This window comes from Petaurus breviceps, unplaced genomic scaffold (assembly GCF_028583685.1).
Source record: "Petaurus breviceps papuanus isolate PSGF00001 unplaced genomic scaffold, PetGlider_PUasm1.0 138, whole genome shotgun sequence".
NCBI classification, from domain to species: domain Eukaryota; kingdom Metazoa; phylum Chordata; class Mammalia; order Diprotodontia; family Petauridae; genus Petaurus; species Petaurus breviceps.
In genome coordinates, this window is record NW_027185694.1 from 2,198,926 (window position 1) to 2,222,818 (window position 23,893).

At 36.8% G+C, this 23,893-nt stretch overlaps 1 protein-coding gene across 5 annotated transcripts in view; it reads left to right on the forward strand.

Annotated features, from left to right (window-relative positions):
* The window catches only part of KIF27 (kinesin family member 27), a 129,900-nt gene that overhangs the window by 25,825 nt on the left and 80,182 nt on the right, over nt 1-23,893 (forward strand). For 4 of the 5 annotated variants that reach the window (XM_069105090.1, XM_069105087.1, XM_069105091.1 and 1 more), the window contains 5 exons: nt 4,248-5,224; nt 11,946-12,089; nt 17,671-17,877; nt 20,925-21,094; nt 22,728-22,861. In XM_069105090.1, the coding sequence (XP_068961191.1) occupies nt 4,248-5,224; nt 11,946-12,089; nt 17,671-17,877; nt 20,925-21,094; nt 22,728-22,861 (1,632 nt within the window). The remainder of the gene's footprint in view (nt 1-4,247; nt 5,225-11,945; nt 12,090-17,670; nt 17,878-20,924; nt 21,095-22,727; nt 22,862-23,893) is intronic. The other variant, XM_069105093.1, reaches the window with a different exon arrangement.

Consider the following 23,893-nt stretch of genomic DNA (forward strand, 5'->3'; position numbering starts at 1 on the left):
TCTCTCCCTCTCTCCCAAGAGCCAGTTTTCATACTGATATATATTCATGTGTTCCAGTTGAGTACCATTCCATCAAGTTTCTGAGGTAGCTAAGAAGCTACTTTTACCTCCTTATATTAGAATTTCAAGTTTACTTAGTTTATTACCTATACTTTGTGCTTTGGAACATAAAACCCTAAGTTCTCAAGTATTATTCCCAACCTCTTTCTGGTTATATTTTCTGATCGATAACTGAATAATACCACCTTTGTTTTTCTTTCTCTCCGGTTCTTGTTGTTTCTCCCTTGGTATCCATTTTTACAGCTTTATGTGGTTATCTCTCTCTTTTTTTCAGTTTAACACTCTCTTACTTAGATTGGCGTGTCTTCTGCTGACAATATTCTTCTAGAACTTTGGATATATTCAGTCCTTTCCCTGGAATCTGTCATAAAAATATTATAAAATCTAATCCAGAAAATAATTTTTTTTCTTTAATACATTATATCTTACTTAATATTCCCTTCCCATTCACTCCTTTGAAGTCATACCCTGAAGAGAAGAAAGTAGAAGAGAATAAAACACCACCTCTGTCCCCAAATCCTTTAGTGTCTTATAGAGACTATTTTAAAGTTATACATTTTAGATTATATTCTTGACCAAGCTCCTGATTCCCATATTTTTATAGGAGTAACTACAGCTAGCATACTTAACTAAGTACATTTAGTCTTTCTAAAATGTTCATAGTGACAGGGCAACATATTTATTTATTTGCCAATCCGAATGATACCCTAACATGGTATATACCTTACAGAATTCTTCTTCTCTCCGGTAAATTTCTTCATTATTTATTTGTGTAAAAAAGAATCTAAAGGAACACTTTTCATCATAGTCATGGAATTTGGAAGATTTTCATAGGGAACATAGGCCAGCTACTTAATGACTTTTTGAGGTATTGATCTAGGATTTCTGTGGTCATGCATTTTTTTACCTGAGACATCCCAGTATCAAAATTAGACTTAGAGATCAAATTGATTCTTCTTTTGACTTCCAAAAACAATTTTTTTTGCTTCCTTGAATTGCAGTCTGATCAACCTTAGCAGCTTTACTTTGTACTCCCTGATTTTATAGAGGAAACTATTGCATTTTTAAAATGTATGAATCAACCTCATTTGCAATGAATTTTTTATTCTTTGACCCCTTAATCATATTATTGTTTTATATTGTCAAAACTCCTCAAAGCTTTGAATTGAATGTTGGCCAAGCTCAAAGGCTCTCATCACTGAATTTAATACTGAGACATTTCATCTTAATTTTAATTTCAATTTAATACTGAGGCTATTTCATCTGAGCCACAAGCCTAATTTTTTTTTTGCCTTTTATAATAGTAAATACCAACTGTTACAAGAACCTGCATTTTTCCTTTTTATCAGTCATTTTCAAGGGTTAAACATAATATGAGAATGATTTTTAAATAATCAGAACCCATCTTTCCTAAGGGTCTTACTTACCCTGATGTCTGATTGTGGCATGGAGGTGATTTTGTGTTTTCAAAAACTATGCAAGCAGAATTCAAATTTTGATAAGTTCTCTAAGTTACAGAGGCTTTGAATATTGTCTCCAGAGCTTACTAAATCTATCCAAGGATTGTTGGCCTAGCTAAATATGGAGAAGCCTGTCATGATAGGCTTATCTCTGGAAGATGAATTCTTTGGCTATGGTCACTACTGAGACCGAGGAAAACATAAAATATCCTTCAGTTCTGTGTAGCCCTCTAATGTTTCCATAGTAGTGTGGCAGGGTAGAGAACAAGAGGGCAGAGGGTAGCAGGAATTAGAATTGGTAGACCATTATCTTAATAACTGGTACTCTAAAATAATCTTTGTCCAGTTGACATACTATTGAATAAGCAAATGAATGAAAAAGCATCCATTAGTGTTTACTAAGTGCCAGGCATTGAAATAACACAAGAGTTATTACTGGTGGAAACTTCTGCTTTCCCAGTGGCTCATAGGTAATGTCTGCCACTTGCTCATGGGTCTTATTTTCTTTTTTTTTTCTTTTAACTTTTTTTTTTCAAATGCTTTATTAACTTCTGATTTACATCATTCGTTTCTGCCAGATTTTGAGTTACAGATTTTCTCCCTGTTTTTCCCCTACCTACCACCCCGAAATAGCAGTCCCACAGGATATCCCTTCCTCCAATCTGCTCTCTCCTATATTTTCTCCCATTCCCCTTTCGACTTTTCCAGTGGATCTCTATGCCTCAGCACCTGTATATCTTATTTCCCAATTACATGTAAGATGGTATTAATAATAGTGTATATATATATATATATACACACACACACATATATATTTGAATATTTGATTTTAAAACTTTCAATTCCAGATTCATTCCCTTCCTTCCTTGTCACCCACCCTTACTGGGGAGATAAGCAGTTCAGTATAGGTTGTACATGTGTGGCTAGTGCAAAACAATAACATAGTAGATACATTGTAAAAGACTGACTATATTTCCCTCATGGGTCTTATTTTCAACTTAGAGATTTCAGTTAAGTAAAAAGTTGTTCCTTTCCAAAAAAAAAAAAAAAGGCTGGGGATCCGTGCTTGCATCAATTTATAAGCCTTAATATATCTAAATACATTCTTTTATCTGAATTTTTATATGTAAGTTACAGCCAAAGTTCATTTAGTCATGTTTAGGATATTTGAAAATTAGTAAGTATTGGTTCTCTAGTAAGGCTCTGCACCAATCATTGTGTGAAGCTAACAGTCCTACTGTATTAGCCCTTGAAAGCTATAGTAGCAGAGATTACAAGCTCTAGAATGTCTACCTCGTAATAGTAATAATAACCACTGAGATTGAGAGTGTCTTACAAGGTTTGTAAAGCTGTTAATTATCTTATTTGCATTTCACAACAACTCTGAGACAGGTTCAATAAGTATTCTCTCCTTTTTACAGAGGAGGTAAATGAGGTACAGAGATATTAAATGTCTTGCCCATGGTCATACAAATACTGTGTTTCCCCGATAATAAGACACTGTCTAATTAATTTTTTTTTGAAAGAAAAACACCAGAGGGCTTATTTTCAGGGGAGGGCTTATGTTGTCCTGCCTCAGCTCTCCTCCGTGGCACTGCTCTCAATGGCGCCAGCAAGCAAATCACTGGGGAAGAACAGGATGATGCGTTCACTGCTGCAGCTCTGATTGGATGCAGCTCGGAGCGCAGCGTGCGTTTCAGGGGGGGGGGAACGGTGCATACAGAGGGTACCATAATGTAGCGTGTAGCGCAGGGGATCACCTTCTCTACAGTAGCAATCTCAATAGGGCTTATTTTCGGGGGAGGGCTTATTTTAGAGGAATCTTATACAGTAAGGGGAGGGCTTATTTTCGGGATAGGTCTTATTATCGGGGAAACCCGGTAGTATCAGGATTTTGACGCAGGTCTTTCAGTCTCCAAAATGAAACCTTATCCTTCCTGCCATATTACCTCTCCAACTAGAAAGGCTTTGTCATTCAAGGACTAGACTAACTAAACTTGGATAGATGGATGACCAAGCTGACCCGGAGGTGATGACTGTTTTTTCCTGCTGCATCATCTCTCGAAGACATCCACTGATGATGTGTGTCAGGGTTTCTAGTCTACAGTAGAAGAGGGGATACCCACCTTGATGAAACTGCACATATCTTTGAAATATGGAATTAAAGTGTTGTTCACTACTAAAAGTTGATTTGTATTTTTAACTTAAGACACTGGAGAGATTTTCTAAAACTTCACTTTTACTGTGCATTTCATATCAAATAAAGATGGAATCCCCTTTATTATTTAAAAAATTGTTAATCTTCTTAGAAAATCAATAGCCTATAAGATACCAGTAACAGTTTTGCCACATTTAGTTACAATAGACATACAAAGGCTTATAACAAAAAATAATAAAATAGTCTATAGTTAGTAACTGCTGTTAGAATGTTTTTAACTTACATGTTTAAAATTGTAATTGTAACCATACATTTACAATTTGTGCATTTAATTTTGTAAAGTCTAAATTTTAGTCCTTTCAAAATACATCTTGGTTTTTTTTTCCCCTTAAATGTCAAACTATTGCTAATTATATGCTATTCCTGTAATACTTTAAAAGTGTTCCCAAATTTTTTATGGTAGTTGGATGGGTGGTATTACAAAATTTAGGACTGTTGTTCAGTAATAATATATATAATGAATCTTGACTGAAAACTAGTGGTTCTTAAAATTCTTTTACTTTTTGAAGTGATTGTTGGTGCCAAGGAATGTTCAGTGGAGAATGCAGATGAAGTGATGAGTCTTTTGGAAATGGGTAATGCAGCTCGTCATACAGGTACTACGCAAATGAATGAGCACTCTAGTCGATCTCATGCTGTTTTCACAGTCAGCATTAGCCAGCAGGATTTTACACCGTGTCGGAAAGGTATGGAAATGGCTCGAGATCTATCCCAGCAATCTTCTCGACAAATTATTTCAAAATTCCATTTTGTGGACCTGGCTGGATCAGAAAGGGCAACTAAAACTGGGAATACAGGTGAACGATTCAAAGAATCCATTCAGATCAACAGTGGGCTACTGGCTTTAGGAAATGTAATAAGTGCTCTTGGTGACCCACGCAAGAAGGGTGCACACATCCCATATAGGGATGCTAAAATTACCAGAATCCTAAAAGATTCTCTAGGAGGCAATGCTAAGACTGTTATGATAACTTGTATCAGCCCATCCTCCTCTGATTTTGATGAATCTTTAAATTCTCTCAAATATGCTAACCGAGCACGGAACATCAGAAATAAACCTATTGTAAACTATAACCCTGACTGGGACAGGATGGATGAGATGGAATTTGAAATAAAACTGCTGCGAGAAGCTTTGCAGAGTCAGCAAGCCAGTGCCCTGAGCCAGGCTACCCAGCTATCCCAGGATGTGAACAAAGATAAGAGTCGGATCCATTCTCTTGAAGAACAAGTAGCCCAACTTCAAGGCGAGTGTTTTGGTTACCAGAACTGTATTGAGGAGGCCTTCACATTCCTGGCTGACCTAAAAGACGTCGTTAACTTAACACAAAGTCAGCAGCACAGATTACAAGAATGGTTCAATATGACCCAGGAGATGAAGAAGGACATTTCTAAACCGTTCAAAGGTAATCAAGGTATTGGTCATGTCCAGGATGGACCACACCACGTTACAGTTCTCCAGCTGAAGAGGGAACTTAAAAAATGCCAGGTATTTAGATATAACCTTAATGACTAAATTGAAATGGAAAATTCTGAGAGTATTTTTAAAAATTTTAGAGACTTTAAAGGGTCATGAGAAAAATCTTACCATTTTTTGTTTTCTTCTTCCTTTTCCATCAACTCTTTCCCTTCCAGTCTTCTCCCTATTCCTGTTTTAACAACCTAATATGCAAAAGAAATATGTATTTTTTGTATTTGTTTGAGAGTTTTATATATTCTGTGCTTAGTTCATAGGGCAATTAAGTGGTGCATTTAAACATTTTTTGTCTTGTAGTTAAAAATACTCCAGAATTAATTTTTTTAACTTGTGTGGCCTGTAACAAGATATGTTCCCCGTCTCCCCTGGAGCTAAGTGATCCTTTAAAAGAAAAGGATTCCTTACTCCTGATTTTGTGTGTGTGTGTGTGTGTGTGTGTGTGTGTGTGTGTGTGTGTAAACAAAGTAAAATGGCATTTTTGCTAGATATAATTACACATGGTAGAGAAAGCTGTATTAGTAAGTCTTATGTGTTTAAATGTAGCATTGTCTTAAAACAGGACAGATAGGATGACATTGTGGTCAGAGAGCTGGCCTAGAAGTAAGGAAAATGTGGGTTCAAGTCTCATTTGTTACATGGGTTAGCTCTGGGACCCTGGGCAAGTCCCTTTACTTCTCAGTGCCCCAGGCAGCTCTGTAAGACTATCAAGTTGTAGCAGAAGTGTCTGTTCATTAGAGGAATGTTCTCACTAAGGGCTCCCTATACCCACCAATGAAATCAGTTTCAGTTTCCCCCTTCTCCCCCCACCCCCAAATAAAAGAGTTTTAAATGCACCTCTGCTTCTCAAACAAATTTGCAGCATTGTCTGGGGTTTTTATATTAGTATTTATTTATTGATGTAGTGAATTCTGATTTATCCTGTAGCTATCATATAGACTTTTTTTTTTTTTGGAGGGGGAAGGCAGGGCAATTTTGAGGCTAAGTGACTTGCCCAAGGTCACATGGCTAGTAAGTGTTAAGTGTCTGAGGCTGATTTGAAACTAAGGTCCTGTTGACTTCAGGGCTGGTACTCTATTCACTACGCCATGTAGCCACACCTATCACATAGACTTTTGAACAGTAACATTACTTGGCCTTAACCAGGTACCAGGCCATGGATGGGAGACTGAACCGCCTCCATAGGCAGAAAGGGAAAGGAGAATTATTAAAGCATGGAAGTAGTATATTTGGCATATGCATGTAGATGAGGAAGTTTTTCCTTTGAACTCCCAAAATGACTGTAATATAAAGTTTATATCCAAGGGGAAAAGTGACTTGCTCTTTCTACCTGTAGTTAAACTTGCTCTCCATCTACTATATGTAACCAAGATTGGAAAATAGCTGTAGCCAAACTATGGCACCATCCATTTTAATAAAAATGTATTAAATCATTCCTCCCCCCATCCCTTCTGGCCCCAGCATATAAAAAATTGTGCTGTCATGAGACACAAATTAGGTAAGTTAAAATAATTCTACTTCCCCTTGGAATTCACAATATAGTAGGAAGCTGTGGCACAGAAACTTTACAGCTCAAAACCAAAAGCATATCACCAAGAGGCAGACACCAGGTGCTTTGTGAGGTCTGACTGGTAGTTGAATAGGATTGATGCTAATTGGGGGATTGGGAAAGATGTCATAGAAGAGCTGCATTTTAAGCTGGGCTTGAGTTACTTAAAGTTATTCTTTAGTTTTATGCAGTATACATCTCTTTGCTTCTCCCCTTTCTCTCTTTTCTGTTGTTTTTCCTTTTTATTCCTCTCTTGTTTACTTTCTGATACTTTTTTTAGATGTAACAAATTAACACTTAGCTGAAAACTAAGGATGGACCTCCATCCTAAGGATTAATTACTAGAGTGATAGTTGTAATGAAAACTACAGGATACCTGGAGAGACTGTAGGCAAGGTAAATGTTGGGAGAAGGAGAGAAGGTAACAGCTGCCTTATTTTTTTTTGGAGGACAATTGGGCTTAAGTTTCTTGCCCAAGGTCACATGGCTAGTTTTTGTGTTAAGTGTCTGAGGCCGAATTTGAACTCAGGTCCTCTCCTGACTCCAGGGCCGGTGCTCTATTCACTGAGCCACCTAGCCACCCCGACAGCTGCCTTCTTACCTTGGGACTTAATCCAATACCAGACAAAGGTTTACTCTTTTTTTAGGAAATTGAGGTAGCTCCTGTGAGTTACTGTTGTGCAAAGAATAAGAGTGGGCCAACACCTGGGTTCAAGGTAAATTTAGGTGTGGATTTATTGATTAAGCTCAAAACTGCCTGGAGTATAAACTCAAATCAGGCAGCCCCAAATTGGGATACATACAGGGCTTATAAAGGCTAAAACCACAATTGGGGAGGGGAGCTAGCATAAGCAATGATGTACCATGGAATGCCAGGAATTGCCATTGGTTGGATCTATAGCTCAGGGCTAATTTGGGAATATGGTGCAAGGGTACAAGAGTGCAACTTTTCCTGGAAGGGTTCCCTCCCAGAACAGGGTGGAGGGTCGTTGGGTAATGGAGACATGCTATGGTTCATGTTCTGGGTAAAGGGTGTGGTGGGGACCCTGCTTGGTCAGCAGGAACAGAACAGGATGGTCTCTTCTTAAGATAAACTTGTGCCATAACCCCGGGACTATGCCTTGGGCAGTACCCAAGACTATGCCTTAAGCTGTTTCAAGCTATTATGGTATAGGATAGAGACAAAGACATATATAAAGGGGTTTAATGGTGGGCTTCAAATCAGGGCAATTTGGGTTTGGGCACAACACTACCACCAAGGGAGCTGGGACTGGTTTCTTTCATGACAGTGATCTTTTTTTTATTTCTTAATTCTTCATACCACTGATATGTATAACTTTATCAGGTATCATCAGAATTCTGACTTGAACTACCATAAAAATTCCATTTTTCTGCTGAGATGAGAATTTTATTTTATTTTATCAAATGCTTTATTAACTTCTAATTTATATCATTCATTTCTGCAAGATTTTGAGTTAGAAATTTTCTGCCCATTTTTCCCCCTACCCACCACCCCAAAATAGCAATCCCACTGAATATCCCCTCCTCCAATCTACTCTCTCCCATATCTTCTCCCATACCCCCTCCGACTTTCCAGTAGGGCATGGTGGATCTCTATGCCCCAGTGCCTGTATATCTTATTTCCCAGTTACACATAAAATAATATTAATAATAGTATATATATATATAACATTTTATTTTAAAGCTCTGAATTCCAGATTCATTTCCCTCCTCCTTTGTCGCCCACCCTTACTGGGAAGATAAGCAATTCAATATAGGTTGTACACATGTAGCTATGTTGTAAAAGGCTGACTATATTTCCCTCCCTCCTATCCCACATCTCACTTGTTCTATTCTCTTCTTTGATACTATCCCTTTTCAAAAGTGGGTGCTTCCGGGCGGCCAGGTAGCACAGCAAGTAAGAGCACTGGCTCCAGTGTCAGGATGACCTGGGGATCGAATCCAGGCTCAGACATTTAGCACCCACCCAGAAACACCTGGCCATGTAACCTTGAGCAAGTTACTTAACCCCAATTGCTTAGGGGCGGCCAGGTGGCTCATCGAGTAAGAGCACCAGTTCCAGTGTCGGGATGACCTGGGGATCAAATCTGGGCTCAGATACTTAGCACCACACCCAGAAATAACTGGCCGTGTAACCTCGAGCAAGTTACTTAACCCCAATTGCTTAATAAAAAAAAAGTGGGTGCTTCCAACTTCCCTCCCCGCCCCAGCCTGCCCTCCCTTCCATCCTCCCCCCTCTCATCCCCTTCCCCCCTACTCTCCTGTAGGGTGAAGTAATCTATTTAGTGTGTATGTCATTCCCTCCCTAAGCCAAATTCAATGAGAATAGGGTTGACCCATTCCCTTTTGCCTTCCTGTTCTTCCCCTCCATTGTAACCATTTTCCCTTGCCTCTTCTATATGAGATAGGTTACTTCATCCTCTCTTCCCCATCTCCTCTCATTATATTCCTCTCTCACCTCTTAATTTCACTTTTTAAGTATCATCCTTTCCTATTAAATTGGTCCTGTGCCCTCTGTCTATGTATACCTGTACACACATATATATATATATATATACATTCACATATGTATTTATACACCCATATACCCTCCTATATAGACATATATATGTATGTGTGTTGTGTATATGTATATATATATACACACACACATTTCTGTTCCCTTCAGCTATTCTCATACTGAGAAAAGTTTCATCAGTTACAATTATCGTTTTTCCATGTAGGGATGTAAATAGTTCAACTTTGGTAAATTCCTTATGATTTCTTTTCCCTGTTTACCTTTTCATGCTTCTCTTGCTTCTTGTATCTGAATGTCAAATTTTCTATTCAACTCTAGTTTTTTCATTGAGAATGCTTGAAAGTCCTCTGTTCCACTGAATGACCATATTTTCCCCTGAAACATGATACTCAGTTTTGCTGGGTAGGTGATTCTTGGTTTTAATCCCAGCTCCTTTTCCCTCTGGAATATCATATTCCAAGCACTTCAATCCCTCAGTGTAGAAGCTGCCAGATCCTGAGTTATCCTGATTGTGTTTCCACAATATTCAAATTGTTTCTTCCTGGCTGCTTGTAATATTTTCTCTTTGATCTTGGAATTCCAGAACCTGGCTATAATATTCCTAGGAGTTTTCTTTTATTGATCTTTTTCAGGAGGTGATTGGTTGATTCTTTCAACCTCCATTTTGCCCTCTGGTTCTAAAACATCAGGGCAATTTGAGATGAGAATTTTAAAGGAAATATGACTCCAGCAGGATTTTTATGGAAGAGATGATAAGGACTCAGACTTTATTGACCAGAATAGCTTCTTTTAGACATTGCCAGAATATGTTGTAGCCTTTTAGTTAATATTAAATTAATAAAATATCCTAGATGGAAAAGATCTTGTGAGCTTAGTCTTTCTCTTTTCTATACCACTAAGGTATTTTGCCTACAACTTTTAGAAAATCAGGGGTTGTGTCTAAAGGCATCCTAAAATGAAAGTTGTCTTTTAATGGATAATAAGTTAAACAAAATATCAGTATATATGATATGGTATGAAAAATGGAAAAATATGTAGAACTGGAAGAGCAAATGCATTAAACCTGTCAATAAATAAATGGACATGTTCAGACTAAGGCAAGTGAGTAGCTTATATATTTAGGACTTTGTTCAATACTCTTTGTCTTTAGTTTTCTACAAGACATACATAATATTTGTGAGTTTTAAAAATATATACTCTTCATTGTATAATGTAGTAGATGGAGCCTGGACTTAAGTCAGGAGACCTGCGTTCTGCTCCTTCCTCAGAAGCCTGCTGGCTCTGGGATCTCAGATCTTAGTGTCCTCATGTGTAAGATGAGAATAGTACTTGCACTGCCCACTTCACTTTAAAGTGCTATGTTAATGACCTTCTCTGCAAATACTACAGTAATTTTAATTTTTCTTTTTTGGCCTTTTGGAGGGCAATTGGGGTTAAGTAACTTGCCCAAGGTTACACACTAGTTTTTTTTTGTGTGGGTGTTAAGTGTCTGAGGCCAGAACTGAACTCCGGTCCTCCTGACTCTGGGGCCGGCACTTTACTCACTGCGCCACGTAGCCACCCCAGTAATTTTAATTTTAAGTCACTTTGAAATGAAATACATTTTGACAGACTATAAACTTCTTAAAGACAGGGAATATTTCCTTTTTGTATCTGTTTTTGATACCTCCCACAGTTCCTGACACCTAATAAGTACTTCATAAATGATTGTTTAAATCAAATTGACCTCTGTAGGTTAGGGGTTCGCTTTTAAAATATTTTCAAACATTTAAGGTGGATACTTGCCTGTGCATGGAAATACTATTTCTGATAAAAATTACATGTGTAATTTCACTTCATGATATTATTCAATGGATCATAGAATTTCAGAACTGAAAGGGGACCAGGGGACTTTTATCTGATTTAACACCTCGTCTAATTTACATATCATGAAACTGAAGCCTATAGAAGTAAAGTGATTGATTTATTGAGGTTACAGAGATAACTAAGTAGAAGATCTAGGAATAGAACTCCAGTGTGTTAATTCTTGGTACAGTGCCCTTTGTACTATACTATACCACTTCTTGAAGAGCTGTGTGTACATGAGAATTTTTAAAGCTAATATTTTAATGTACCAGGATAACTGCTCATTTAAAGAACTTCGATTGTGCATGACTGCTTGTGAATCTTGTTGTAAAGTGAATAATTCATTTTTATAGGGTTTTTGCTTTAATATTAATAGTCTCATTCATAAACAGACATGTTTACATTATTAACATGTTAACATTCTTCTATTTAATTGCTAAGAAAAGGAAAGCAGGGGGTAAAAAGTCCTTCAGAGTTTTTAAACTTTTAACCCAAATTCTTTTTCATGTTAAAAGTCACTGCCTCAATGCTCAGGGTAATTTGGCCCTTGAATCTCTAGACTACACTCTAATGAGCTGCCTTCTTGTCAAACCTTGTAACAGGGTTAAATATTTTCAAGTTTTTTAAGGATAGGGTAGAGCAGGCAGGGTTTGTAGCCTGCAGAAAGAGCTGTTAGGAGGTTTTGAAGGTATTGATTGAAGGGTTGGTTGTGGTCTCATGCTTAGGAGAGTTAGTCTTTTCTCATGAATCCTAATCTTTTTTCTTCCATTGTGACTCAGTGTGTTTTAATTGCTTCCATCTAGTGTGCTCTAGCTGCTGATGAAGTGGTTTTCAATCAGAAAGAACTGGAGTTGAAGGAATTACAGCATCAAATGCAGACGATGACACAGGAAAACAAAGAACATTTGCTGTCTTTGAAAGAGGCACAAAAAGTGAATAGATTACAGGTATGACTTCATCATGCTCATTTAGTTGAAATAGAACATACAACTAAACTGGAAGCTTATATTAAAAGATGACTCTACAGATAACATAGCACATTCTTAGGTGATTTCAACCTAATGTCTTCCATAACTCTTACCTTCAGAAAAATACTCAGAGTTTGAAGAATTCTAAACATTGAATGCTAGAAAAGTTAAATGCAATAGTGGCTAAAGTTTGGAGATTTTATTTCATTTTTTAAAGTTGGAACATTAAAAAAAATTTTTTAATGTTTCTTTGAAACCACATGATTTACATTTTATACACATCCAATGATGTTGTGGTGGCCTATCTTTGTGGTTATTTTAAATGCTTTTCTTCATCCTTTCTTCCCTGGGTTTTTAAGATCCCTGCAATATTAGTTTTGTACCATTAAATATTAAAAAAATTCAACTAGTTCATTTTTCTTTTAAAATATTCTCATATTTCCTTTTTTATTATATTTTGTTTAACTCTTATTTTGAAAATTCCTTTACTCATGATTAAATATTTGTACATTTGGGCTAACCTTTTATGTAGGTGGTATTTGTGAAATATTTCTGGGGTAAACAACTCCTACATCCTTCCTTTCCTGGTCTATGATTTTTGATGCCTGAAATTCTTTTAATAGGATACAGAAACCTTTCATTTTACAAGTAGCAGTGTGATTTAAATACTCTTAGGACAGATAGATATAGAATAAATGGCTGATATCAGATCGTTTTGCGAGAATTAGTTCTAAAAAGGAAGAGGAGGGAAAGGCAAAGCAGGAGGAGGAGGGAGTAACTAGAAGAGGTGGGGTGGCTTCGCCTGGATTTTAGAAAGAGTAGGTAGGGGTAAGGGGTGGAGGAATTTTAACTTCATCAGTCAACTAATTGGACCAGTGTAGCAGCAGGCACCCCAAGCGTCCTCAGGGTTTGCTGCCAATACAGGTTCTTGGATCTGCTTTGATAAAGGAAAGCAACTCAAAATGGGTTAACAAGCTTACTTTAATCAGTCAAACATGTATCGTTCACCTAGTTCAGGGGAAAAAGGTCAGCACCCCGAACTTCAGAATATACAGACAGAATTATCAAGACAGAAACAGATCAAATAGACAGTTTCCAAACTGTCCAACCATTACATCCATACCAAACAACATCTGGGTTTCAAAGCCGGGAGGCTCTGGACAACAGCTTTCCAGAGTTTCATCTGATCAAATCACAGAACACTTCTCAAAGTGAGCCCCAAAACAAAGCTACACACCAGGGCTTATATAGCCTTCTCCTGGCTCAGAGAATGTAACAACCTTATTGACTCACTGGCCAATCAAGGAGTATCTACTGAAAAACAAGCCTCCCACCCCAGGCTCCAGGTGCACTTTAGCCTAGGGGCAGGGAAGATCTTTACATTTACATTCCCATTACAGCCAGTCTTTGTCTTATGCCTAGCAGGAATAGATAGTAGTCTGAATTCATTTTTGTAATGATAATTTATACACATTGGTATACAATAGACTTTAAGATTAAACACTTTTAAAATAATTGAAGGGAATGCTAAATTTTGATTTAAGATTAGTGATTTCAATCTAAGTTCATGGATCCTTGAAATCTGTGTGTTGACCCCTAGTTTGTGTATTCCAGGCTAATAACCCCTGCACTACAGTTGGCTCTTTCGGAGATCTCATCAGTTTCCTCGGAACCAAGAATCATCTTTCTATAGATAAGACTGCATTTTTTTTTCTATCCGGCCCTAATCTTGAACTTTACTTCTACCTTCTTAGCTGCCTGCTAGATATCTCTGAATGTTTCGTAGCTATTTCATACTCAGTATCTCTAAAACAAAATTATCTTCTTTCCTGAACCTGCCCCTCTTCTGAATTTCCCTTTTTAGCTTGAGATTACCACTATCTTCCTGGTCTCCTAGAGTTGCCCTTGATTCATCTTGCTCCCTCACCATCTCTTCTCTCTAGTTACCAAGTGTTCTATCTATATTATGTCCAACTCACCTACTCACCATCCTTGTTAATGTCCTCACTTCCTTTCCCTTAGACTTACTGTATTAACCTCCAACTGATCTCTCTACTTTGTCTTTCCCCTTCCTAATTCAACTTCTACTACTTAAATAAGTTTCCTAAGACACAGATTTAACCATGTCATTCCCCTCTTCAGAAATCTTCAGTAGCTCCCATAGCCTACAGCATTAAATAAAAAATTTTACCCTGGTACTTAAAGTCATTTTCGGTATAGCTCCATGTTACCTTTTCAGCTTTGCTTCATACTACTCTTCTTTGTAAACTGTGTTTCAGTCTGTTTGGACTAGTATAGGAAACTGACTCCCAAACTCTCAATTCCATTTCTTGCCTCTCTTCATTCCACAAATACCATTCCACTCCATATCTGGAATGCATTTCAGACTCCCTCCTTATTTCTGTCTCTAAGAATTCTTGTTTTCCATCAAGACTCAACTCAGGAACCACTTCATTCCTGATTCTGATCCTGATTCCTGAGGTTGATGAGACCTTAAAATTTAGTAAATCCAAATTGCACTAAGTAAATGAAATTTATCTAGTAGGATCTAGCTTTGTTATTGACTTACTTTTCATCTCCTCTTCTGACAAATAAGCATTAGAGATTTTTCTGTCTGGTGCTGGTACCTTGTGTGTCTTCTTGCTTTTTCCTTGCATGTTAGTTCTGGTGGATCTACCTGTTTAGTTCTGACTCTGTGTTTCTACTTCTGACCCCTAATTCTGCTTTTCCTTCAGACTTGTTGTCCTTCTGTTTATTTCTGTCTTGCATGTTCTTGTTTCTATTCAATTGCCCTTTTTAATTCTCATTATCTGCATATGGGGTGACTTTTTACTTGCCTATTTTATGATTGCTTTTGATCAACCTGTTTTTTGATGCCATTGATACTTTGCATTGAATTTCAAATTGTATATCCCCAGCACCTGACACCCAGTAGACACTTAATATTAATACTCATTGATTAGCTAACCATATGTCTTCTGGAATCTTATCTATTTATTTGTTGACTTGCTGCATAATCTAAACCTCAGACTTTAGTATGTTCTTATTTTTATTCATCCCAATTTTCCATCTGGTATCTCTATTCCACTGTTGCTCCTTATGGTTTATGGTTTTGCTGTCTACACAGGTGGTAGCAGAGCCAATATTTGAAATCAAATCCTCTAATTTCAAATTCAAATCTCTTTCCCTGCTCTCTTATCTAAGAATTCATTAGACTATCCTGCCCTGATTTGTGTTTTACCTTTGAGAAAATCCCTTAGCCATAAGTACAATGGTCTCCCACTGTCTTTCTATCCTGGTCTGTTGCAACATTTTAGAAAGGACAGAAATAATGTTGTATGTATAGAAGCTTGTGACCAGGGTTTAACAGAATGGAATGCATACTATACAAAGCTGGTTAAAAACAAAACAGAAACAAACACAAAAACATAAGGATGTTTAGTGTAGAGAAGAGACTTGAAGAGAAATGTGATAGCCGTCTCAGGTATTTTAAGGGTTGTCAATTAAAAGAAATATTAGATTTTTGTGTTTGGCTGCAGTGGACAGAAATATTAGCAAGGGGAGGAAGTGGAAGAGATCAGATTATATTTAAATGTAAGGGAAAGCTTTCTAACTATTAGAACTGTTGAGAAATGGAACAGGCTACTTCAGAAAGGTATGGGTCCCTTGTGAGAGATCTTCAAGTAGAATTAGGATGACCACTTTTCAGCAATGTTGGAAAGGGGATTGATTTCTCATACAGGTATGGACAGATGACGCTTTTGAGGTTCCTTCCAATTTAGAGATTGTTTATATTAACGATTTCATAGTAAAATGCCCCTTTTATTTAAGATTGCTAGGAGTTTTCCAGAAAGTTTAACCCTTTACATGTTAATTTTTTTTATTTTAACTTTTGTGAAAGAAAATCTCTAAACTGAACCATGTAATTTCTAGTGTTCTTACACAGATTATATTGAACAAATTCTAGTGTTTTCTTAATGACTCATTGTAATGATAATGGGATAGCAAGATTTTCCCTGCCCATTAATAGGCCTGTGTGCCTAGCTGTGATATATCCTGAATCACATAGAGCCCATTGGGAGAGGAACTTGTCTAAGGAGGAACTTGCTTAGGGGAGGCTTGCTTGTAGGAAGGCTTTCATATTTTTTGGTACTGAGGGTGGTACTGAGTCATGAGGGTGATACCTTCTGGCTCTTGAGAAATATATATAATGTATACTTTGAGTTGGTATTTTTGGGGGTTTGCTGATGAGAAGGACTGTTTTATTTCCTGGTCAAAACCCTTCAGTAGCCATATGTTCAGACCCCCTAACTGCTCAGATCTCTCTCAATCCAGGGGTGTATGTAAAGTGTATAGCAATATTGCTTTGATTCAGGCAGTCAGAGCCCTGTCTGTTGGTCTTTATGCTAAATTTCTATGGTTGTATTTTTTTTGGGGGGGCTGTTTTGGAGAGGGGGAAAGCAGGGCAGTTGGAGTTAAGTGACTTGCCCAAGGTCACACGACTAGTAAGTTCTAAGTGTCTGAGACCATATTTGAACTCAGGTCCTCCTGAATCCAGAGCTAGTGCTCTATTCACTGCACCACCTAGCTGCTTCTCTGCTTGTATTTTCTCTGACTTTCAGGGTCCTGATCTTTCACCTAAACTAGTGAATGTAATTAAAAGTAGAATTGTTAACCCCTTTTTGAGCAGTCTTTCCTAGAAAAGCAGATCAAAGAACCTGTGTTAGCAGGGTATGCTAGGGCACCTGCTCTTATACTCATTGACATCATTATAAACATTTGATTATTGAAAGGAATTAATGTGTAATGACCTCCACAACCATTTCTGACTCTTGAATTCTACAAACTATTGTTTCGATATTGAGAAGTAGATGGTGTGGGTTATAGAATTGTAAGACTCATTGTCATGTTATTGAAGTAACATGAGAGCTACACCTTCAGTATGATGTATGTGCAAGATGTCCTTAGGACCTGTTGAAGTTAAGGGACTCTTCTTCCATGCCTCACACAGTGCAATGATATCTAATACCTACAATTTCAAGAAGAGTAAAGTATGAATTATTGGGTAGCAATGTTCTTCCTAAACCCTGGACTGTAAAATCATTTCATCTTATCTGCTGTCAAGGGTGTTTCTTGTGACAAGAGTCTTTGTGGCTGTTTCTAATCTCTGATGTCTTTGCTCTAAGCTGTTTCCTACACTTTTGGGGTGTTAGGTAAAAAGGATATTATCTTATAGACATTATCAGGCCATTAGAGTCCTCCTTTTAGCGTGATTGGAACACTGGCCAATCCTTATGCATCAGGTGTAATCTTTGTATTTATATTTGTGATTACTCTTCAGAGGATCTTTTATTTTTCTTCAATAGACATTTTTCTGCTCACCTCCAGGATTCTTTGTATTTTAGCCTGGAAGATGCCAGAAGGCTGAGTTTCAGACACATAAGAGTTTAACTAAAACTGGGCTCTTTAATTAATATAAAACTGATTATCACTGTGTTCATCTTATATGTATGTGGTTAGGTTTTGATACTTAAAATTTTTTTTCCTTTTTCTCACCAAGAATGATAAAATAGTAGAACAGCAAATTCTTGTTAATCAACTGAATGAAGAACTCATGAAGCTTAACATGTCCATAGCTTCTGTATCCAAAGGAACTTGTGGAGATGGACCAGATACCAAAATATCAGAAAAGAGACCATACACTGTACCACTTGATAACAGTTTTGGACATTATGTTTATGTCCCAACATGGCCAGATGCCCGAAAGGTAAAGTCTGAATATGTTTCTTACACTTTGCCATATATTCTTTGTGTATATATGATATACATATGAACACATATGCATCTCTTTTTACATATGAATCTTACATACACATTTAAGAATATATTAATTTATATATGTATGTGGATTGCATATATGTATGTATACACACACATATATTATACCATATGTGCAAAAAATGCTATAAGGGATTGAGTAAATGTTTGGAACAAGAAATGGGGCTGCTCATGTGTCATGATAGTAAAGGATGACAAGTAACCTATGTACCTCCTTGGTACCTATAAAATGTAAAAGAAAAAAAGCCTGCAGTAAGACCTCTAGTAGCTTTTTTTTTTTTTTGAAGGGCAGTTGGAGTTAAGTGACTTGCCCCAGGTCATATGGCTAGTTTTTTTGTGTGTGTTAAGTGTCTGAGGCTTGATTTGAACTCAAGTCCTGCTGACTCCAGGGCCAGTGCTCTCCTCACTGCACCACCTAGCTGTCCCAAGACCTCAGTAGCATACTGGGTAGATTCTCTACCAAGGGTCAGTGGTAAAACATGGATAAGAATTGCACAAGATGAGGAAGTATAGATGGCTTTTGCTCTGCACCATGGAAGGAATACTACATTGATGAATTTACAGATATTCTGAACCTGTATGTAGTGATACATAATAGTGGTCTTGAACCTGGATATGTCAGACCTTAAGTGCCTATGTTATGAAATGTTTCCTAGTTGTTTTACACCTGCTAGAATTTTACTTCAGATGATAAGCTTTCAAATTGGGTTAATGCCTCTAAAACACTCTGCAAACCCTTTTTTTTTTTTTTGCTTTTTAGAGGGCAATTGGGGTTAAGTGACTTGCCCAATTTCACAATTTCACACGGCTAGTTTTTGTGTTAAGTGTCTGAGGTCAGATTTGAACTTACGTCATCCTGACTCCAGGGCCTGTGCTCTATTCACTGCACCACCCAGCCTCCCTGACACTCTGCAAACCTTACAGGGCTATATACATTTCAGCTATTATTTTTTATTTTATTTTATTTTTGGTGAGGCAGTTGGGGTTAAGTGACTTAGCCTAGGGGTCACACAGCTATTGTCAAGTGTCTGAGGCTGGATTTGAACTCAAGGTCCTCCTGACTCCAGGGCTGGTACAAACTGTCATTTTGATATTGAGAAGTAGATAGTGTGGGTTAAAAAATTGTAAGACTCATTGGCATGTTATTGAGTGACATGAGGATTACACCTTCAGTATGATGTATGTGCAAGATGTCCTTAGGACTTATTGAAGTTAAAGGACTAAGCTATGTAGCTGCCCCAAATATCATCTATTATTGATGAGATGGATAAAAAGATAAAGAGACAGTTTCTGGGTAATTAATCGATTTATTAATTAGGATTGCTGATAATCAATAAATTGATTGATGATCAGTGCTTTCTTTCAGTAACTAAAGACAAAACCATGGAGATCCCTGATTGCTTAAATACCTTTGGAAAATGAGGTGCTCCTGAGAGATTAAAATCAGCCCTAACTGGTGAACAATTAATGAGGGAGTAGACATATTTATTAATGAGGAGGTAGGCTAAAAGTCTTCAGCTCCTTCTGCTGAGAATGTAACTTAATCATGCAATTCAGCTGCCTCCATCAATCTGGACAAAGGAATCCATCTCTACCCAGACCACTCAGGTTGGTTTGTTCCTTCATAAGATGGATTCCCCTAGACTCTAAATGGAGGGGTGTAATGATATGGACTTATTTCCTAAGGTCACAGATTCACCTGAGATTAGATTCTGTGTATAAGGTCTTCTAGTTGGGTGTGGTCACACCCAAGATCACAGAGCATATACCATGAGGATTTGGGAAATCTCATCTATCAGCATTGCCCTTCAGAGACTGACTTGACTAATCTACAGGGACTGGGTCCCTAAATGAGGAAATAGAAAGGAAAAACCTCAATCCTAAATTAATAATTGGTTATTAGCATAGTAGAAAAATAATCACCTTTCTCATTAGTAAATAATACCTTTAAATTTAAATATATTTTTATATTGTAGGAACTTTTTGGAAGAAAATAGAAATTAAAACAAAAATCTAAAGAAATTGTCTAGATTTAATACCCTTGAGTTTCCATGGATGAAAGGTTGTCCCCTTCTATTCCACTTTCAGATCTCTTCGGGCCCTGTGCTGGCCATATACTCATTTGGAATTTTTTAATCCTACTTGGATTAAGTGGAAAGAACAATAGTTTTAGAGTAAGAGGTCCTAACATAAAATTCCATCCTGACACTTAATAGCTTCATGTCTGTGCGCAAGTCCCTTAATATCTACATCTCAGTTTGCTCATCTATAAAATAAGGGAGTTGGACTATATGGTCTCTAAGGGCCCTTCCAGCTCTAAATCTTTGATCCTATGATCCTATTAGCTTTCCAAAATAATACTTTTATAGCATTAATTCATGTTCAGTTGATAGTTGAAGCCATACATTATCAATATTGAACCTTTCATTTTTCATTTTTGCTTTAGAATTTTTCTTTTTTGATTAACTATAGTGAAAGCTTACTTGTTCTCATATAAATGTATGTGTATAACTTTTAAGTAGTTATTATCCTTCAAAATATTAACATATGCCATTTTTGAATCAGCTAATTGTTCTTCCCTGCTGTGTATTCCTTGCGTATTGCCTTTAACTTTAGATCAATTGATGCTGAATTAATTCATGCTGAAGAAAACAGGGAAAGTTGACAAATTAACAGGGATTCTTCCCCCTAGGTAACTACTTAGAAAATAATTGCAACAACTGAAATAAAGATACACAATATAAGTAATAGTAAGATAAACTTTAAAAATTAGTAAATCTTAAAGATTAAACAATTGCATTCCATTGAAGAAGTATTCTAATGCCAAAAAAAGAGAGAAATTGGTAGGAGCGTGGACAAAATACCAATCATGCTGGAAGCCACAGAACCTCCTAAATATTATTAAGCAAGTGTAAGTGTAAATGAGCACATATTAACTGTTTGTTGTTGGGGATGGCGGGTGAATCACTTTAAAAGGTCCACACAAGTCCTCCTGTATATTCTCTTGAGCGAGTGGTAGCTGGATTTCGAACCCGCAGTCAGATGTTATTGGGTCACATAGAAGAACAGGATGAAGTCCTTCATTGTGAATTTTCTGATAACAGTGATGAAGAAGATGCAGAAAGTCAAGAGAAACCTGGATACCGGTACAGAGAAAATATAGTCTTAATAGTAGTAATATTACATATTAAATGTTTTCTGTGATAATTCAGGGGGTACCAGAAAAGTCTTCATGCGTTGAAGCTGGTTCAACATGAAGAATTTTCTGGGGCATCTTGTATATCATGTACCCAGTGTGCATTGGTATATAACTGAACTCAAGCTATCATTTTTCATGAGAATCTAAAGAAAATCTCCTGAGGATCATATATGTAAATGGGATGGAATTTCACTTTCCTTTTTTAAAACCAAGGTTACCTAACCCTCACATCATTTTATGGATGGTTTCTAAAACTTAATTACTTTCCAGATGGCTTGTTATCTTTCACAAACTCAGCAAAGGAATGCCAAAATGCTGATAATAAAGGATGGTGCCTTCATATTCTTTGATGAAGTAACTTTTTTGAAAAGTCACTACCTGTAGTGCTTTAACTTTTCAGCATGATTGATGAGGAAGTATTTTTTTCATAGCTTATAAAAAATTGTAACCAGCGTATAATGACTGTACATCATCCCTAAAATCCAGTGGCCTGTTAGCTGTATACTTGTCACATACATGTTTAGAAATATCCATAGTATGTAATTTTAAAGGTTTAGTCTCAATGAAAATAGCTTCTTAACTGTTGTATAACTCTTTTACCTTTTACCAGTTATAATGAACAATAATATTTTAAGGGTCTGCTTCACTAATAGCAGAGCTTCGAAGTATTGTTTAGTCTGATTTGAATTTAATTATCAGTTTTTATATTGTCCTATCATAGACCTGGACATTAATTTTACTTTGATTTTTGTTTCTTAATTCTAAGAGGAGCAGTTTTGTTTAGCCTGATTTATTACTTTGATCTTCTTGTTGTCAAAGGTCCTTTATCTTTATTGTTTTCAGTTTTAACTAATTCAAATACATGCATTCTCTTCATGTTCATATGGAAAGCTGCTAGGGTTTTTCTCCCTTCGTTTTCTTGGTACTGATTCTATTTACTCCTCACAGGAGGGTGTGTTGCTGTATAATTGTATTGTTTTAAGGTGATCAGATCCATATGATTAGAACTTTGAACTTGCTAACTTTCTTATCACCTACAATGCTAAAGATGAAATGACAAATAATAGGTTATTAGCTATGTGGGGTTTTTTTTTGGGGGGGGAGGAAGAAGGTGCTGTTAATAGGAATGGAGCTACGAATTAAGGCAAAGATTTTATTTTATCAGGATTAGTACCGTTCCTTTTTTATTTTTGTATCCCCAGAACCTAGCACTGTTTCTAGCAACACAAGTAGGTATTTCACAAATGCTTCTTGATTGTTGGTTGATTGATGGATGGACCTGAGAGAGGTGGGCAACTGTTTTATTGGAAGAGGAGATGGGAGTATAGAAGACCACGTTCTTAATGCCATAATGGTAGTAGAACTGGTGAATCCTAATGGAGTTTAACCCTGGAGTAAGAACCCTTTTTCTTAGAGGAATAATAACAAGTTAAATCTCCTCTTTAACCTACTCCCTCCTGAAAAGGGAGCCAATTTTGGAGGCAGATAAGTATGAATAGTATTAATTATCAAGGTTAAAGTTTTCTTTTTTCTTCAACTTATTTTAGAGCAAGTTATCTTTGTTCTTCAACTTATTTTAGAGCACCTAGAAATCTTAGATGGATTCGAAAGCCAACCTCTATTTGTTCTTTTCTGGACATGAGCGATGTTCCGAATCAAAAACAGCAGTCAGATTTACAGAATGAAGGCCTGCAACCTACAGAAAGTTTATCAGGTAATGATGGCATTTACAACTAATGTTTTATGCTTTCTAAAATCTTTAATCTGTAGTTTATGAAGCACTGCTATAAAGTAGGAATTCTGTGAGATATTTAGAAAAGGGAAATTCTGCTTAGCATAACCTTCTTCTTCATGCTGTCAACTCCCTCTGTGATCCCTCTTTGCCACTGATAAAACATTTTTTTCACTGGGATCATTTACATCTGTGCCAAAGCCAAAATCCTTCCAGGTCAAATCTCTTAAAGGAAGACTTTCTGTAAACATTAATTTATCCTTAGATCATCTGTGGTTGTGATCTCTCTCTCTCTCTTTTTTTCTTTTTGGAGGGAGGAAGGTTGGGCAATTAGGGTTAAGTGACTTGCCCTAGGTCACACAGCTAGTAAGTGTTAAGTGTCTAAGGCCAGATTTGAGCTCAGGTCCTCCTGACTCCAGAGCTGGTGCTCTATTCATTGCGCCACCTAGTTGCCCCTGTGGTTGTGATCTCTTAACAGAAAATGTGTTTCTAAAGCTTTCCACTGCAGCTGTTCCACTATAACATAGCTACATCTGTCTTGATATTTTATACTGTTTCACAAGCTCCTTTGTAAGCAAGAATGGTACCATGTTTATCTTTAAAACCCTTGAAGTGTACTTAGTGGGTAATTAGTTAATGCTTGTTGAATAAACACTACACGATTGCCTTTTAGAATACCCTTAAAATTTGACACCAGTGATATAATTGTGATATAATTGACCTCTGACAGAGAGACTGTAGATATTCATTAGGCTTATGTGATTACATCTCTATATATCCAACTTGAGTTAGTACTTTTCTTTTAAAGCAGTGTTTTTAATATTGATTCAGTACCCATATTGAGCTAGGTGGTATAGTAAATCCTTCATAAAATATTTTTTGATCCCCTATTAATGGGCTTGTTTACAATGTCTATGTACTGTATCAAAATCACACTGGTATTAATTTGTTTGGAATATGTAATTTTCAATACAGGTCAAAAGTTTAACTCAACAAAAATTTATCAAACACATC